The sequence below is a fragment of the Hyperolius riggenbachi genome, chromosome 2 (genome assembly GCF_040937935.1).
Source record: "Hyperolius riggenbachi isolate aHypRig1 chromosome 2, aHypRig1.pri, whole genome shotgun sequence".
Lineage (NCBI taxonomy): Eukaryota > Metazoa > Chordata > Amphibia > Anura > Hyperoliidae > Hyperolius > Hyperolius riggenbachi.
In genome coordinates, this window is record NC_090647.1 from 450,352,874 (window position 1) to 450,369,751 (window position 16,878).

The window sequence follows — 16,878 nt, forward strand, 5'->3', positions numbered from 1 at the left end:
TTCAATTCAGATGCAAATCATATGCAAATCTGCTACTAACAACAATAATTGATATGGCGCACCAAAACCTGCCAATGGCAATTAGAGTGTCAGAGGTGCAAGAAGGGGATGGGGAACAGTTTGTTAATGATTACGACTACTCAAAGTATCTATAGAAGTGATTATTATGAGCACAGGACCAATAAAGAGCGAATACTGATGTTGAGGTGGGCCCCTCTGGCCCAAGGGCCCTGATGCGGTCGCAACCTCTGCACCCCCTATTGCTACGCCCCTGTGTGCTGGTGTTATTGAAGATATGTACATATTTTTGTCATTGTTGGTAACATTTGCATTTTATTGATATCTGTTTATCATTGGTGTTACCTGCATGTGATTTGATTTCTGCTAGCTATTGGTAATATTTACTTGATTAGCAAGTACTTTTTCTGTTTTTTTTCCCATTTCTATTTAGCTTTTTTCCCCTTAGTTCAAGCAATCATTAATGCTTGTAAATGGCCCAGTCATATAAGGCATAATGTTTTGTTAAAACAAGTGTGCCACATACATACAGTGGTAACGGCAAGCGACCGAGGTTAACTGATTTTGGACTACCGGCTCCGGTTCCTTTAGGCCTTGTTCACATTGCTTTCGGCTCGCGTGTCTGTCCGCGTTGGGCTGTTTTTGATGCGTCTATTTTTTCACATTCCTGGTGCCTGGGTGGGCAATTAGTTTTTGTTCTTAGCGGTTTTCTAAGCGTTTTTTCCAAGCTGTTTTGTAATTCACTCCCTGACGCAAGTTAGGAAGGTGACTCTTTGACCCGGGAAAAGAATAAATACAATGTATTTATTCTTAAAAACGCGAACACAATCGCTACACAAAGCGATTTTATAAGCGGTTTGCGTTGCGCCTATACTTTCCATTGAGGCGGAATCGCCTCAAAAATGGTACACGCACCACTTTACAGAATGGACAGCGCACGCACCACTTTACAGAATGGACAGCGCACGAACCTTCTCATAGACATTCATTGTCCACTCAGTCGGGGGGCGTTTTTAAAAACCGCGCGCGGGCTGAAAAAAAACGGAAACCGCCTGCAGTGTTAACAAGCCCTTAAGGAGCCTTTTTTGCACTTCCTGGTCACTGTGATTGGCTCACAGTGATCAGGAGGTCACGAGCCAATGAAAAACGTTCCTGACCGAGTTATGAGTTTTGTGCCTGGGGGGACGCGCTATTGCATCCCATGCTTGGGATCGGGCTGCATTAAACTTGCGCTGCATCAGGCTTAGGCAGCCACAAGTACGTTGTAGTTTTAACTATGGCCTGTCCCGAACTGGTTTTACTCAATTTAATGTTATCTCCCTTATTTTATCCCACCCACAATCTATTATGGCATCTCCCATTTTATGTCACATTGCACTACAGTGCTGCATGGGAAGCATGCTAGGTTCATGCTGCACAGGTGCCCACTGTTGGATTCATCCACCATTGTGTGGCACTTAATTTGCACATACAGTGGGTTGCAAAAGTATTCGGCCCCCTTGAAGTTTTCCACATTTTGTCACATGATCACTCCCACAAATATGCATCAATTTTATTGGAATTCCACGTGAAAGACCAATACAAAGTGGTGTACATGTGAGAAGTGGATCGAAAATCATACATCATTCCAAACATTTTTTACAAATAAATAACTGCAAAGTGGGGTTTAACAAAAAAAAAAATGAACGATCATCCCATTTTTTTTTTCCCCTATAAAAATCCGATCAGACATGTTGGAAAAATCTTTATATTCGATCTAACAGAATAATCAAACTACCGGTAAATGATCTATTCGAAAAAAATGAAAAATTGTACCATGTAGGGGAACTTTTATATAGTTATTCAAATACCACGCTTACTGCACTGTATTGCCATTCCCGGTTGCCTCTGTGTATGTTGTGCACATGACTGCAGTCACACAATTGTAGTATCCTTGCAGGAAACCCAGTAAGTTCAGATGTATTTGGGTGACGATTTTGCAAGGTTTTGCCACCTAATAGCGGACAATTACATGAAACAACCTTTCTGTGTATACAGGTCCGGATTTACCATCAGGCACTGTAGGCATGTGCCTACAGGCGCCTGGTGATGGAAAGGCGGCTCACTCCCCTCTCTGAGCGCCTCCCTCCTTTCCTATGAGAGTGTAAAGGAGGTTGCTTATGGCATTCTATTGACAAGATCTCCCTTTAGTCTTGGCACCTCTAGCTACTTAATTCTGAGGTTCCTTTAGCTACCTAATAATTGAGGGTATTTCTGGCTACCTAATACTAAGGGGCACCTGTAGCTGCCTTTGATGGGCAAGGAAAGTAAGGGAGAAGTGACAGCTGGGACAGCCTACACACTTGCATTGCAGTTTGGTGGGGGTTTGTAGGCTCATGGAGGGAGAAGTGTAAAGTGCCAGGACATCTGTGCCTATAGGCTCCTGTGAGGTAAATCCAGCCCTGTGTATAGCGTTGCTGTTTACTGCAGTACCACATTATTAAGTCAGTTTTACTTTTAAATGTTCCCTTTTAGGCTAAAGTGAAGGTTTTGGAAGAAAAATGTCGCAGTCAAACAGAGCAGTTCAGCCTTCTGTCTCAGGAGCTGGAGAAATTTCGCCTGCAGACAGGAAGCATTGACCTTCTCACCTCCACTTTAGTGAATTCAGATCTGCCTCCGCCTCAGTGCTGCTCCACACCTAGCCTTTCTTCAATCAAGCAAGACAAAGGAGGTAATGCCCCATGTGGATTGCATAATACTGTTATATACAGTAGTGTATGTGCCTTAACCTCACATGTGTACTGTTGGTTTGTACATGTACATAACTGTAATTTGTGTTGGTGCAGCTGCTAGTGGAAAACCTGGCCTTGCATGCCTTCATTTAGAAAAATTGCTACTTACAGAGAAATGAATGTGCCTAGCAGTGTGTATTGCACAGGCTGCAGTTTAAAGTGAGCCCCTAACCTCCTCCCAGCATTTATTTACATTTTAATTGCTGTTCATATTTGATTAATCCTCTTAACCTCCCCGGCGTTCTATTGAGATCGCCAGGGAGGCTGCGGGAGGGTTTTTTTTTAATAAAAAAAAAACTATTTCATGCAGCCAACTGAAAGTTGGCTGCATGAAAGCCCACTAGAGGGCGCTCCGGAGGCGTTCTTCCGATCACCTCCGGCGCCCAGAATAAACAAGGAAGGCCGCAATGAGCGGCCTTCCTTGTTTTGCTTAGATCGTCGCCATAGCGACGAGCGGAGTGACGTCATGGACGTCAGCCGACGTCCTGACGTCAGCCGCCTCCGATCCAGCCCTTAGCGCTGGCCGGAACTTTTTGTTCCGGCTGCGCAGGGCTCAGGCGGCTGGGGGGACCCTCTTTCGCCGCTGCTCGCGGCGAATCGCCGCAGAGCGGCGGCGATCAGGCAGCACACGCGGCTGGCAAAGTGCCGGCTGCGTGTGCTGCACTTTATTTGAAGAAAATCGGCCCAGCAGGGCCTGAGCGGCAGCCTCCGGCGGTGATGGACGAGCTGAGCTCGTCCATACCGCTCAGGAGGTTAATGCTCTATTTTTATCCCCTGCTCCATAGAGTGTAGCACAGCCACATTTCTTATTTCCTTTTTTGATGTTGCACAAAGCCATCCTTTATCACTCAACTCAAGCTTCCAAAATAATATTTTTGCCTTTAAAATGAAGCTTTCCTTGTATCGAAACAACACTTTTTTTTATGTGAAACCATATATTGCTGATGATCCTTTTGTGTGGTAATGTTAATACCATTCATATATGATGGTTACAGAGGCGCCAGCAGAATAAAATATGACCAATTTAAAAACAATAAAAACCTGGGGGTAAGGGTGGACTTACCTCCCTAGAAGCCAAAAAACACAACCACTGTAGAAAGTGTAGACAAAATTTAATCTGTACTCCAGAAATAACTCCAGAAATAAAAAAATTTCCCTGTGTTTTGTCTTACATACTTAATACCATTCATGTCTGCTATGATTTTCTGCAGTTGTCAGAAACTGATAACAATTTTTCTCCCAGCCATAACAGTACACTGCTCTAGTATTTATACAATGGTTTGTTTACCATATTTAAAACACATAGGATAAAGCTTTCTTCTGTGCTGATCTACTAGGAAGGACAGATACTGTGTGTGTGTTTGTCTGTGAATTTGTTTATTTGTAACCACGGACTGATCATGTGGTAATTTTTGAAACCTGGAACTGATCATGCAAAACAGTAACAGATGATAACTGTCAATTATGTGGGCTAATTGATCCATTGATTTGTACAGGATAGTGATTACTTTAAAGGAATACTATCAATACCCAAGTGTTCTAAAATGACAATGTACAAATAATGTCTAAGTAGCTGTGTAAACATTTTCCTACTTTTCATGTTAAATATCAGAGGCAAAAGCTTTAATTTATTGTGTAGGATTTAGCTATATTGGGACAAATCCATTGCAGAAGGGGTGTCGGCTTCAATGCACAGCCAGTGTTGCATATCAGACTACAGAGTATTTTTCTCTGAAAGCAAAAACAGTATGAAAAGCTGTGACAATTACAAATGTTCATAACAAGTTTCCTCTGCTCTCTTCAGACACTTCTGTCAGAAACACAGGACACAGAAGCTGCAGCTTTTGGGAGCTTTCTCTCTCTCACACACAGTGTTACACACATGGTTAACTGATCAAGTGTGAGGGGAACTTCCCCTCCCCTTATGGCTCATTCTGCCGTTTTGACGTCAGTAAAGTTTGAAAGTATTTTGATAACAGTAAACAAAGAGGATGCTAGTGAAATGTATACACCAGTAGCACTTCCCAAACAATTCCTATCTCAATTTAAAAAAAAAAATGTAAATCAATCGTGTTCCTTTGACCACTTAAGGACCGGCTGATAATTATGTGATCTGTGCTGCGTGGGCTCTTCAGCCGGCAGCACAGATCAGGTTTTAAGTTGATCCGACCGCCCCCCCCCCCCCCCCCCCCATTTTTTCCCCACTAGGGGGATGTCCTGCTGGGGGGGTTTGATCGCTGCCTACTGCCGAGCGCTATCCCCCCTCCCTCTCCTCCTTACTAAGGGCGGCACAGCATGGCTGTCCGTCCTGTACCGCCTCTGATAGGCTTCAGCCTATCCGATGCCGGTGATCTCTGGCCAATCAGAGGCCGGGGATCGCCGATCTCCTTTACGGCGCAGCTACAACAGCAGCGCCGAGCGACATAAACACCGGGGATTTCTTCCCCGCGTGTTTACATTTCGCCTGCGAGCCGCGATCGGAGGCTCGCAGGCTATTCACGGAGACTCCCTCCGTGAACTGACATGGAACACGTTTCCATGGAAATACCACTGCGACCAGCCGCGTTGGCTGGTCGTTAAGGGGCTATTTGTATTCCACAAAAGTAGATCCTCCTTAAAAATCTTAAACTGCTTACGTTAAATGTTCAGTTTATCAGAGGCATAAACAATAACCGATGTCCCCGTGTTTACATGCTTTACTGAAATTCTTGTTTAGGCCACTGAACACTTAACTTTTTGTGCTGCAAGGCTAACAATAGCAAAGCAAAACCTGTTTAGGAATAGAAGAGGATAGTGAAAATCTTATATGATTGGATGTGCATTAATTACTGATTACTGATGCATCCACACACAGAAAAACTTCTCAGGTCTATCATAAAGACTAAACACAAGTAGTGACAATGCTAATGGTGATGCTTTGCAACATGATTACCTCTAATCCTTAGTCCTTTTTTCTAGACGAGTTCTCCTCCTGGGATGTGATCAGTTGGGCAGACCTTTGTCTGGATAGCAGCAACTCAAGCTATTTATATATAACATATGATGGTACTGAAACCGAGGATCTGTTCGTGATTGTCACTTGGTGTTGGTGTTGGGTTGTACACAAAGAATATTACTGCACTGAGTCAGACAAGCACTTTGTATGGCATGTATCACCAGTGTGAAGGTTTTCATGCATGGGCATTGGAACGATTCTTAACTAAAGAGTGGTCAGTTTTGACTTGATAAGCGTAAGCTGTATTCATGTCTGTATTCAGTTTTGTTGAAACCTTCAGGAATTAACCCTCAGATAAAAAAAATAAGAGAGCATTATTATTACCCTCTTAAAGAGTTTTAGAATATTGTGCGTGGTGAAGTCTGGTGGGAAGGTGATAGTGGAGCCCTCTGCTGTCATGCATGTATTTTTACTGATGGCTGCAAGGGTAGAGGTCCTGCCACCTGCCCAACCCCTCGTATCTTCTGTTTACTTGGGAGTGCCATAATAGGTTATTTCAATACAGGGACAAGAAGAGGCATTTACTTACAGAAGTTATGTTGTATATTCAATCTGGTGGAGTAAAAGTTCTATCCAAGTTAGCGATGGAATTCTGCTTGCAAAGTGGCACATGTAAAAGGAAAACTTGATGCACTTTTAATTCAATATTCCATCTGACTTACATACTCAACATACCTTGCCTCTTATTTTATTACAAATTGGCCTTTTTCAGCCTGCGTAGCTGATTTTACTTTTTGTTTGTTCACTCTTTACAATGAAAATCATTCATTTACTTAGGTATGTCATTTTCATCTGTTTGTTCCATGGGAAGCTGTGGCTTTAGAAAATGATCAGAGCAATTATTTTAATTGCAGATCTGAATGAGCCAGTCTGCTTGAGTATAGATATAAAGCGTAAAGTTGAGAAGGAGAAAAGACTGCCTCAAACACCAGAGCCAAGCCGCAAGGTCAGCAATGTCTATTCCCCAAAACATGCAGCTGCCAAAGAAAAACCGAAGCCTGATGCACCACACACTTCATCAAAATCCGAATCTACACATGAGAGTTCCAAGTCCTGTCCCACCCCAGAGGTAAGATCGGTGGAGTAACTACAAATCCTCTAGTGAAATTTTGATGGGAGCCCCCCAATGTTCCCTTCCCTTGCCTCCTCTTGGTGTCCTTCACAGCCTTAGTTGGGGCCTGTCTCACAAGTATCATAAGACAAGAATATTTATGATCATCAAACCCATAATAAGTGTAGCCACAAAAACACCTGATTAGAACTATTGTCCCCTGTATCGAAAGAAGGAAAGGTTAGTAGTTTAGCCCCCTCCCTTCCCTCAGCTTTGGGACCCCCTTACTATTGCAGTGGCTGCTCCCCTGTTGTTACGCCCTTGGGTAAGATTGTGATCATCCACCTTTTTTATAGCCCAATTACCTTTACTCTCAACAAATACTTGTTATGGTAGTTATATGATCGTTGTATCCTTTCTCCATAATTATCTGTTTGTATGTCCTAATGGGGAACCTGAGTTTCCAGCATTTTGTTGTCTCTCAGGTGGACACAGCCAGTGAAATGGAGGAGCTGGAAGCTGACAGTGTTTCACTAAATCCAGAACCTGAAACGCGTCCCACTGCCAAATTACAAGTCTTTCTTGCACGGTACAGGTCAGTTCATTTGAAAAATCAGATACTGTATATATAAAATGTACCATCTTGTTCTTATCTTTTCCGCACAAGAACTTTATTGAAAAATTATCAAATGGCAAAATGTAGTTATCCAAAGGCATCATGGTAAGTATCTGTCAGGTTAACAAAATAACCTGAAAGGCTCGCATATTGCTTGCACAGCTTCTATACCCAGTTAAAGGCTGTATACAGACAAAACCTGCAACATTCCGAGGAGGAGAAAACAAGGGGTCAGTGAGCATAGACCACAGAGTACAAAGTAGGAAAGTAAGACAGGACTCGCACTTAAATGCACCGCACACGAGCATATTGGTGTGCAGTAGGTTTGAAGATGGAGGAATGTGGTCTCACTGTGGTAAATTTTCAGGGTAAATACTTGCTTCCTAACAGCCATGTCTAATAGTAATTATTATTTATATTCAACTAAAGAAATGACGGCTTCCAATACTTGTAAAGAGATGTGCGCAGTTTCATTCCAAAACTGCAATTTTTTTTTTGACCAAAATACTAATATCATTCCAGATCGATTTACTCCTCAAATCTGCACACTAATTGTCATTTGGATGATACTGTTGAACATATATGTGTGTGTGTGTGTGTGTGTGTGTGTGTGTGTGTGTGTGTGTGTGTGTGTGTGTGTGTGTGTGTGTGTGTGTGTGTGTGTGTGTGTGTGTGTGTGTGTGTGTGTCAGCTGCCCCATCACCAGAGCCCATGTTAATTTAATGCGCAGAAAAAAAACTGACATTTTGCAGCTTTTTTTATTGCTGGTGTACACAATTGTCTGTCCTGTGTATTTTATAAACATGCTTAAATGAATGTATTAATGTCATACTGTTCTGGTATATATATATATATATATATATATATATATATATATATATATATATATATATATATTCGGATGTTTGTGCCGCGATCACTCGAAAACGGCTTGACCGATTTGAACGAAACTTGGTATACAGATCCCTTACTACCTGAGATGATATGTTCTGGGGGTCTCGCGTTCCCCCTGCACACATGGGCGGAGCTACAAGCAGCTAATCAGATTTCACCCATTGATAAAAATGGAAAAGGCTGCCATTCTCACAGTAATCAAGCCAGAGTCCCCACACTTGGCAGAGTTGGTCACTTGGTGACGGAGGTTACAAATCCAGGAAAACTGCCAATCAAATTTCACCTATTGATTTTCAAGGAGAATATTTAAACTGCTGCCATTCTTAGGCCCGGTTCACACTTGCGGTGGCCCTCCGGAATCGCCGTGCCGGAGCCGCACCGCTTGCAGAACGGACGGAACGGATGCACGGCATAGCAATGAAAGCCTATGCGTCCGTTCACATGCGTCCGTTCTGCCGAACCGGAGCCGGACCAGATCCGGGCCGGACTCCGGCCTCCGTTCCAACATGCGCTATTTTTTCATCCGGCTCCTCCGGCAGCCGTATCCGGGGCGGAGCCGGACTGCACCATCCGGGCCAATACAAACCAATGGGAACCGGAGAGCGCACAACACACTGGCTGAGAAATCCGGATGTTCTACCCCACTTCCTATGGGGATTGTTGCGGCGATATTGGATGGGGACACATGGGCAAGCATTTTGGAGTGGAGCAGCACAGCTGGATCCGGATCCGGAGATGTTGGCAGCATGTCGGAGGTGGAGGTGAGTGCTAAACAGCAGAGGGCCTGATTCCACAGGTCCCCCTTCTGCTGACCTCCCAGACCCCAACATTTTTTTTGTTTTTAACGTAACTTTTGCCAAACGGATCCGGATCGCATCCTGATGGACACCTGATGCAACCTGACCGGATCGGATCCGGATCAGAACCGTACGGTTCCGATCCGGATCCGGTCCGGATCCGGTCAGGTCATCCGGTCCGTTTGGCAAACAACCGCTAATGTGAACCGGGCCTTACACTGTTTATGGCAGAGGGTTCATACTTGCTAAAGTTGGTCACTGGGTGACTGGGGTCCAAATTCACTAAAGGGGCGAGGCCACAAATAGCCAATCAGATTTAATTGCTGGATAAACTGCTTCCATTGACACATTTTTGATGCCAGGAACCTGAAAGCTCACAAACTTGGTCATTGAGTGACTGTGTGTCAAGGTTGCAAAAAGTGGGCAGAGCCAAAAACAGAATTCACTGGATAAAAATAAACTGCAGCCATTCTTACACTGTTAATGGCAGGGTTCTCAAACTTTGCACAGTTGGTGACTGGGATTAATATTCAGGAAAATGGGTAGTGCCTACAGCAGCCAATCAAAGTTCACCTGTTGATTTTCAAGGGGAATATTTAAATTTCTGCCATTCTTAAACTGTTAATAGCAGATGCCTCAAACCTGGTACAGTTGGTCACTGGGTGACTGGGGTTCAAATTCAGAAAGGGGGCAGAGCAACAAACGGCCAATCAGATTTGATTAATTTCAATGGAAATATACAAATTATTGATACCAAGGACACCAAAGCTCATAAACTTGGTAATTGAGTGACTGTATGTCAAGGTTAGAAAAAGTGGTCTGTGCCAGCAACTAAATTTTTTACATGGGAAAATAAAAACTGCAACCATTCTTACCCTGTTAATGGCAGGGTTCCCAACCTTGACACAGTTGGCCGTTGGGTGACTGGGATTAATATTTAAAAAGTAGGTGGAGCCTACAACAGCCAATCAAAATTCACCTATTGATTTTTCAAGGGGAATATTTACATTGCTACCATTCTTACACTGTTAATGGCAGAGGCCTCAAACCTGATAGTCAGTCATTGGGTGACGGGTCCAAATTCACTAAAGGGGTGGAGCCACAAACAGCCAATCAGATTTGTTAGATTGATTTCAGCAATTCTGTTATTGGCAGGGTTCTCAAACTTGACACAGTTGGTCACTGGATGACTCGGATTAATATTTAGGAAAGTGGGTGGAGCCTACAACAGCTAATCAAAATTCACCTATTGATTTTCAAGTGGAAACCTGCTATAGTCAGTCATTAAGTGACTGGGGTTCAAATTCACTAAAGCGGCGGAGCCACAAACAGCTAATCAGATTTCTTTGCTGGATAAACTGCTTCCTGTAATAGATAGCGGAGATACCGCCGCAGAGGCAATCGACATGGTGGCTATCTCCGCGTATCAGCCGGCGGCCTCTGCCGTGCAGGTACATGCTGCTGCTCTGCCTGGTCCTTCTATTGTTCATAGATTGAGGGCAACGTGCGCGCGCGCCAGGCGACAGGACCTTTATGCGAATAGAAGGGGAGTCAGCTGATCTACCAAGTCAGCTGACTCCAACAGTACTTTGGATTGGCTGAGTGATGGGGGCGGCGCTTTGGGGCATCTCTGTATATATAGTACTAGTCTGTCAGTTGCCCCGTGTCTGCTGTTGCGAATGCTAACGTGTCAGCGCTCAGACCCTAGTCAGATACCAAAGTGTGCTAGAACCAGCTGGAGCTGGGGATCCACACTAAGCCAGATTCTGTTGATAGCTTAAAGTACTAATTGCATTGTATTATCTGTTATGACCTTCTGCTTCCGTTGACTACTCTCCTGCTTGTTGATTCTGTACCTCTGCCCATCTGATTCCTGTTGCCGACTCTGCCTGAACTCAACACTGAATCAGCCTTCTGTTTTTGTACTTTATCTGTCCGTACATTGCCTACTCTGCTTGTCTGACCTCCCTGTCCTCACCAGTGGGCCTAGCCACTGGTGAGGGATCTGTAGTAGCCTTCACCTACTCCTCAGGTGAAGCTCAGCTGCAGCACTGTCTGTAACACCTGCTCCTCAGGTGTCCGCTAGCTGCAGTATAGTCTTAATCACCTGCTCCTCAGGTGATCAGCCTTTGCAGCACTGTCTGTAACACCTGCTCCTCAGGTGTCCACTAGCTGCAGTATAGTCTTAATCATCTGCTCCTCAGGTGATCAGCCTTTGCAGCACAGTCAGTGGTCCCTGCTCCTCAGGTGTCCACTGGCTGCAGTATAGTCTTAATCGCCTGCTCCTCAGGTGATCATCCTTGCAGCACAGTCAGTGGTCCCTGCTCCTCAGGTGTCCACTGGTTGCAGTACAGTCTGAATCACCTGCTCCTCAGGTGATCATTGGCTGCAGTACTGTCTGGGTCACCCGCTCCTCGGGAGATCTCCTCTTCCTCATTACTGTTGCACCAAACACTATCTCACATTGGTTGTCCTGTGTCTGGCTATACTAGCATTATTGGTGATTCTGCAGATCACCACATAATCAGGTATAGCATCTGTATTATTGGTGATCCTGCAGATCACCAATAATAAGAAAATCTGACACCAATCGTTACACTTCCATTCACAGTCATTGAGTGACTGTGTGTCAAGGTTGCAAAAAGTGGGTGGAGTCAAAAACCGATTTCCCTAAGAAAATGTAAACTGAAGCCATTCTTCATTGTTAATGGCAGGGTTCTCAAACTTTGCACAGTTGGTTACTGGGTGACTGGGATTAATATTCTGAAAAGTGGGTGGAGCCTAAAAAAGCCAATCAATATTCACCTGTTGATTTTCAAGGGGAATATTACAATTTCTGCTATTCTTGCACTGTTGTTAATGACACAAGCCTCAAACCTGGTACAGTTGGTCATTGGGTCACTGGGGTTCCAATTCAGAAAAGTGGGTGGAGCCACAAAAAGCCAATCATATTTGTTTTTATTGATGCCAAGGACCCAAAACCTCACAAACTTGGTCATTGAGTGACTGCATGTCCAGGTTACAAAAAGTGGGCAGAGTCAAAAAAAAAATATTTCACTGGGAAAATATAAACTGCAGCCATTCTTACACTGTTAATGGCAGGGTTCTCAAACTTTGCCCAAATGGTCAATGGGTGACTGATATAAATATTCAGGAAAGTGGGTGGAGCCCCAACCAAAATCCAACTGTTGGTTTTCAAGAGGAATATTTAAATTGCTTCCATTTTTACACTGTTAATAGCAGATGCCTTAAACCTGCTACAGTTGGTCATTGGGTGAATAGTGTTGAAATGCTGGAGGGGGCAGAGTCACAAACCGCCAATCTGATTTATTTAATTTCTATGGGAATATACAAATTATTGATGCCAAAGCTCACAAACTTGGTCATTGAGTGTTTGTGTGTTAAGGTTAGAAAAAGTGGGCGGAGCCAACACCAGCCAAATACATACCCGGGCAACGCCGGGTTATCAACTAGTACCTTATAAATGACAAAACCGTGCATGTTTTTCTGTATTTTATTTACCATTATTTTGTAGTTGCTATACCTCTATGAAATTATTTTTTTTATTACAGCTACAATCCATTTGATGGACCCAATGAAAATCCTGAAGCAGAGTTGCCTCTCACAGCTGGTGAATACATATATATCTATGGAGACATGGATGATGATGGATTTTATGAAGGTAGTTGACCTGAGTTAAACCCTTTCACAAAGCCTCAACTTGCAAATAGAAAACCAGAATGATGTTGGTAGTGTTGCCTATACTGTTGAGATTGGACATTACATATATACTACTAATGCTGCGATCCTTGTTGTTTCTTCTTAGGGGAGTTAATGGATGGAAGGCGTGGTCTTGTTCCTTCTAACTTTGTGGAGCGTGTCTCTGATGATGACCTGATAGCCTTTCACCCAGGAGAAGCCAATGAGCTGTCTCAGAGCTCTGGACAGGACATTAGCTTTCTGAGTGGAAGCAGCATTGATAGAAGTGAGGAAGATGATGATCCCAGCAGCCTCAGTCCATTACCGATGCAGGGAAATACTGAGGGAGCTGCTGAGGTCTCAGCTGTGCCTTACCCTCGAAAACTGACCCTCATAAAACAACTTGCCCGAAGTGTAGTGGTTGGATGGGAGCCTCCTCTTGTAGCAGCAGGCAGGGGAAATATTCAGAGTTATAACATCTATGTAGATAATGAACTTCGACAAAATGTCCGATGTGGAGGACAAACCAAAGCCTTGATTGAGAAACTGGAGCTAAAAACTCGGACGTATCGTATTTCTGTACAAAGCATGACAGAAAGTGGTGGTTCAGATCGAATGCGGTGCACTATGTTAATTGGCCATGGTTATACTTTAGCTCCTACACAGCTTCGTGTTCGCAGCCTGTCAGCCACTTCTGCAGAGATTACATGGCAGCCATGCAACAGTAACTATTCACATGCCTTGTATTTAAATGAGGAAAGTTGTGGTTTGGTCAAGGCAGGGACCTACTGGTACACATATGGCAGTTTGAGGCCAAGCACCCTGTATAATGTTAAAGTGGAGGCACGACCGCAGCGGATTCCCTTGGAGTTGCCTATTGAGAGAAGAGAGCCAAAGGCTACAGTCATGCAGCTGACAACACCTGCTGCAGGTAGGTGTCCTCTTTTATTATAGAAAGCATTGTATTATTTTCTGGACTCCTTTTTCTGAAAGATTTGTGAGCTTACTTATAAAAAGGAACTGCAAGCTCAATGCTCTCGTCACTGTGGTGATGTCATTATGCTGCCTTTAGTCTCTTTGACGTCCAATTGTATTGTGCAACGTGTTAACTATTGGGTTCAACTTTACTTCCAGCCTAAAGTGGCTCTATATACTTATAATATTAATGCACCACAACAGCCCCTCACTACTGAACAGAGGAATGATAACAGAAGTGCATATCTATCAGGTCTGCTTGCCCATTTTCACCCCACTACCGGATGTTCTGCTGGCTCAGACACTGGTGTGTGAATGTTGGATGGGATACAGGCAGCTCAGTGACACATACCCCAGCTTCTACAGCACATAGAGGGGAAAATGAGCTGCCTGCCACATCCTGATTCCAGCTGCCAGTTGTGGGGAGACAGAGCTGGAGAGGTGATGTGCCAGCAGAGCTTTTTTTACTTTCAGTTCGGAAGCAGAGCAGACGAGAAACAAGCGGTGCACAGCCTGTCACTGAGTCTGCACCTCTTGTCTCTCATCTGCTCTGCTGCTGAACTGAAAGTAAAAAAAGCTCTGCAGTCACATCTCCTCTCCAGCTCTGCCTGTCTGTGCTCTAGCTGGATCGGACAGGCAGCTTGTTTTCACATTCTATTTCTAACAGTTACAGTGTCGGTGGTTACTTGCTGCCTGGGGTAGAACTATAAAGAGGACAGAGAATGAATGAACCGGTCTCATGCTACACTCCCCTGCAGGCTGCTGCTGCTGTAAGTTGGAGTCTGGACGGGGATGTGCGGGCAGGCTCGCTCGGCTGTCTGTGTGTGTGTCTCTATCTCTCTCTCTGACATGAGAGAAGCACTAGCATGAAAAAGACTTACTGATTGGAGGGAGGGACAGAAAGGAGGACCATTCTTCCAGCTTAGCCGTCCAGGGACAAGCCTGCGCACACATGCGCATTAATAATCGCGGTAATGAGCTCCTTTTTTAGGCGGACACCTGTCCCATTACGGACACCAACGTTTTAGTGTCATTTGGACAAACTGCCCATCCAAATACGGACGGTTGGCAACCCTGGCATAAACGAACTGTGGGGGATGTGAATGTACAGGACGTTATGGATCATAGTTTGTAGTGAGTTATATAGTGTTGTAAGCTGAGCCACATAACGGGACACATTTTGTAGGGTTATATTAAATGGTTAAGCTGCATTCAAAAGACATAAAGAGAAAATACCTTTAAATAGAGATTATGGAAGGACTGGACACCGAAAGCAGTTTTTGCTTTTTATATTGTATGAGAAATCATGGAATATCTGTAATTATTGGGAAAATTAAAGTGTACCTGAAGGGAAAAAAGGGAGTGTTTATCTCGGAAGGGGAAGCCTCTGGATCCTAAAGAGGCTTCCCCCATCATCCTCACCAGAGTGCATCCAATGCTTGGACCACTGAAGATCCACTTGTCTGAAGCCTCACGCAAGTGCAGTGTCAGCTTCCCCTAAGGCTCCAGCGAAAATAGCTGAACCCGATCGGGTTGCTATACAGCGCAAGCGTGAGCCGTCTGCACCCGCGCAGTAGAGTGGGCCCAATCAGGCTCGGCTATTTGCGCTGGAGCCCAAGTAGGAAGCTGATACTGCACCTGTGCAAGGCTCACAGATGTAAATATTATGGTGGCCGTTTCTCCTGGGAGTGCCAGCGCTGGTTCGGGGCTGCAGAGGACGGGGGGAGCCTTATAAGGATACAGAGGCTTTCCACTCCCAAGGTAAGTACCCCCAGGGGTACTCTTTTCCACTACAGGTTTACTTTAATATATCTTGGCAGACAGGTTTCTGAATGATCATTTACTCTTCACAGGACCTCCAGATGCTCCTCTTGATGTTCAAGTTGAATTAGGTCCAAAGCCTGGCATTCTGCTCATCACTTGGCTTCCAGTGACAATTGATGCTGCTGGAACTTCAAACGGAGTCCGTGTAACTGGCTATGCAGTGTATGCTGATGGACAAAAGGTAGTGGCTGCTGTACTGCAGTGTATGTGATCTTAAAGTGTAACTGTCGGGCATAAAATCAAAATTCAATTCTTTATTTTTATCTAGTAAACAAGTAATAAGGATGCTAATCAGGCAATCCAAAAGTTAAAATCTCTATTACTTTTCTTGTTTATAAAGAATCATTCCCTAGTTTACCTGACTCTTATTTGGTACGTTGCCGCACAAAGGAAGTTGCATGGCATGCTGGGTTGTCCTTTTTTGCTTCTGTACATTAGTTTAGTCTGAGGGGAAATAAAGAAGCAAAAAAAGACAACCCAGCATGCCCTGCAACTTCTTTCTACGGCAACATACCAAATAAGAGTCAGGTAAACTGGGGAATGATCATTTTTAAACAAGAAAAGTAATAGAGATTTTAACTTTTGGATTGCCTGGTTAGCATGCTCATTACTTGTTTACCAGATAAAAATAAAGAATTGAATTTTGATTTTATGCCCGACAGTTGCACTTTAATAAGGAACTGTGCTATTTAATTCAAATGCAATGTGTTTTGTGGAGTGTGTATATTTTTTTCATGGTCAGTACTATAGATTTTACATCTCTTTTTTTCTTTAACTAGGTACAAAACAAATGTTCCCTAAAACACTTCCAAATTTATCTGCATCCAGCAGTTGAATCTCCAAAGCAACTGATAGACTGTATTTAAGAGCACTTTTGAACTTCAGCTACTATATCAAATTACCTTGTACTGTTAAGTGGTTCTCATGATAGGCACACTCCTCCTCCTTAGGATACAAACACTGGTGTCTAGAGGACAAGCCCTATGGGTACATAAAAAGTCATATATACTTTATTTATTAAAATCAAATCTGACTGTAAAACAGACGCCACTTACAGTGTATAGTCTCCTGTGAATGCCCTATATAGGGACCACAACCCTTTAACCACTTGAGGACCCACCCTTTACCCCCCCTTAAGGACCAGCGCTGTTTGATGGGATCTGTGCTGGGTGGGCTCTGCAGCCCCCAGCACAGATCAGGGTGCACGCAGAGCGATCAGATCGCCCCCCTTTTTTCCC

The 16,878-nt window shown here is 44.0% G+C and overlaps 1 protein-coding gene across 4 annotated transcripts in view; it reads left to right on the plus strand.

The window, feature by feature from the left end:
• Positions 1-16,878, plus strand: part of TSPOAP1 (TSPO associated protein 1) — a 259,480-nt gene that overhangs the window by 194,507 nt on the left and 48,095 nt on the right. For all 4 annotated transcript variants that reach the window (XM_068270047.1, XM_068270048.1, XM_068270050.1 and 1 more), the window contains 6 exons: positions 2,533-2,728; positions 6,639-6,853; positions 7,321-7,430; positions 12,715-12,824; positions 12,969-13,772; positions 15,670-15,821. In XM_068270047.1, coding sequence (XP_068126148.1) covers positions 2,533-2,728; positions 6,639-6,853; positions 7,321-7,430; positions 12,715-12,824; positions 12,969-13,772; positions 15,670-15,821 — 1,587 coding nt within the window. The remainder of the gene's footprint in view (positions 1-2,532; positions 2,729-6,638; positions 6,854-7,320; positions 7,431-12,714; positions 12,825-12,968; positions 13,773-15,669; positions 15,822-16,878) is intronic.